This window comes from Camelina sativa, chromosome 10 (assembly GCF_000633955.1).
Source record: "Camelina sativa cultivar DH55 chromosome 10, Cs, whole genome shotgun sequence".
Taxonomy (NCBI): Eukaryota; Viridiplantae; Streptophyta; class Magnoliopsida; order Brassicales; family Brassicaceae; genus Camelina; species Camelina sativa.
The window spans coordinates 19,042,377-19,044,193 of NC_025694.1; the positions used below are offsets into that span (position 1 = coordinate 19,042,377).

Sequence of the window (1,817 nt, forward strand, 5' to 3'; positions counted from 1 at the left end):
TCGGGTTGATTTTTGGTTAACCAATTTTTTTTTATTTTTTTATTTTTAATTTTTTTATTTGTAATTTTTTTTATTTTTAAGAAATAATTTAACAAAACCAGAATTTACCCCAAAAATAACTGAACCACCCGAAAAAACTGAAACAGAACGAACCAAAAATATTTGAAATAAAACCAAAAAAAACCGAAAACCGATTTTTTTTTTGTTTTAAAACAAATTTCAGTGAATTTCGGTTTTAAAATTTTAAAACAGAATTAACCGAGAAACCAAAATAACCGAACTAAAAAAAACCCCGAATTCACCGAAATAACCAAAGTCGAGGGCTAATAGGAAGTGAAGTATGCAAAGCCAACGACCACTTTAACTCATTGCCGGCTATGCGCTGAGTAATTAAAAGTTCAGAACTGATAAATGCGACACAGTTTTCTTTTCCTTCTTTCGTCGGTCTAAACACATTTCAAAGCTTTAAACAATATCTAGTGAATCAGTATAGTGAAAAAATTGGTAATGACCGAGATTGGAGTCACTCCACGTATCACTTTGACAATCTTTAAACAACATTACATATACATCGAGTATATATTGTTCCTGTATTTCAAGGACGTTTGGCATGTGTCACAACGTCTTCTTGGTTTCCGAGTCGAGGACGTCTACATGGTGGTGGTCTCTTGGTTAGTACCTGGGACGAAATATCGTATTTGGCAATAGGAGCTCCACATGATCCTGATGGTGGAGTATATATTTCTGGACCCATACCGCCACCTATTTCATGACCAAGATATTGAAATATCTAGTGAAAAAAATTAGCTACTATCATCACTTCCCAGATTTAAAAAATATATCAATAATCGTATATATAAAAACATTATCCATATATATATAATTTGGTGGAGCCTAAAGATTGGAAAATCCATGATCTATATTTTTTTTTCATTTTACTCTACTCTTTACCAATATTTCAAAACATGAAACAGTGCAAAGGTTATATAAATTGTGTGATTCTCTTGTTATGTGAACAGTGAACTAACCTGGTATACTAGCTTCAACAAGACCAATCACAAACATCAGGCAAAGCAGAAGACGTAGGAGACGAACATGTGACGTTCTCTTCATCACCATTGGCTCTTCTTACCTTAAATAAACTAAAAGAAATTATGAGAAACTATAAATAGATAAGAGACTTTTATATTCTGATGCCAATATATGTTATTAAATATAGCATTTAAAATGAACTCGGTAGGTAAGGCTAGTTGCTATATTTCCAACTAATTTTCCTCTCCCCGCGTTACGACTTATTTGCATGATTGCATCTACGAAAACTGATTTTTATTGGTTTTATTACCCAATAGTCAACAAGTCCAAACTCTTTTTTTTCTTTGTAGTCTAGACGATTTCACACAGTCATGAGCCATCGACGACCAAGACGCCCATGTTGTTAATAATAATACCCCACGTGTTATTACAAAGACTTCAGAGAAATATTAATGTGCTAATTAAAAACCAATCGTCGGTTAAACTGTGGCTGTAATAAGACTTACGACATTTGTCAGCTTGATGTATTCATATTCGGAGAACCGAAAAAGTATGATATATTAGCAAATGTTATTTTGTTGGAGGTATTTTCATGAATTTTTCCTAACTATTTTCTTTTTAAAAAATCAAAATTGCGATTAGAGAGTACATGTGTGACCAAAAGAGTGTCTAAGTGTAGGAATATTACGAAGAGTTGGAGAAAAAAAATTCCCTCATGTTATATAAGACCATAACCATATGTGGATAGGAAATATTTCTTAACAAGTTCATGCAAGTGAAAACCA

The 1,817-nt window shown here is 32.5% G+C and overlaps 1 protein-coding gene across 1 annotated transcript; it reads right to left on the minus strand.

Moving 5' to 3' along the window:
- Positions 481–1,262, minus strand: LOC109126950. Its single transcript, XM_019230937.1, has 2 exons — positions 1,029–1,262; positions 481–762 (listed from the first exon to the last, which is right to left on the minus strand). The coding sequence occupies exons 1-2, from the start codon at positions 1,117–1,119 to the stop codon at positions 596–598; spliced, it is 258 nt and encodes an 85-aa protein (XP_019086482.1). The 5' UTR covers positions 1,120–1,262; the 3' UTR covers positions 481–595.

Coding starts and splice junctions, on each gene's coding strand:
- LOC109126950 (XM_019230937.1), bottom strand. CDS start 1,119: ATGGTGATGAAGAGAACGTCACATGTTCGTCTCCTACGTCTTCTGCTT. Junction 763..1,028: donor TGTTGAAGCTAGTATACCAG/GTTAGTTCACTG, acceptor GTCATGAAATAG/GTGGCGGTATGGGTCCAGAA.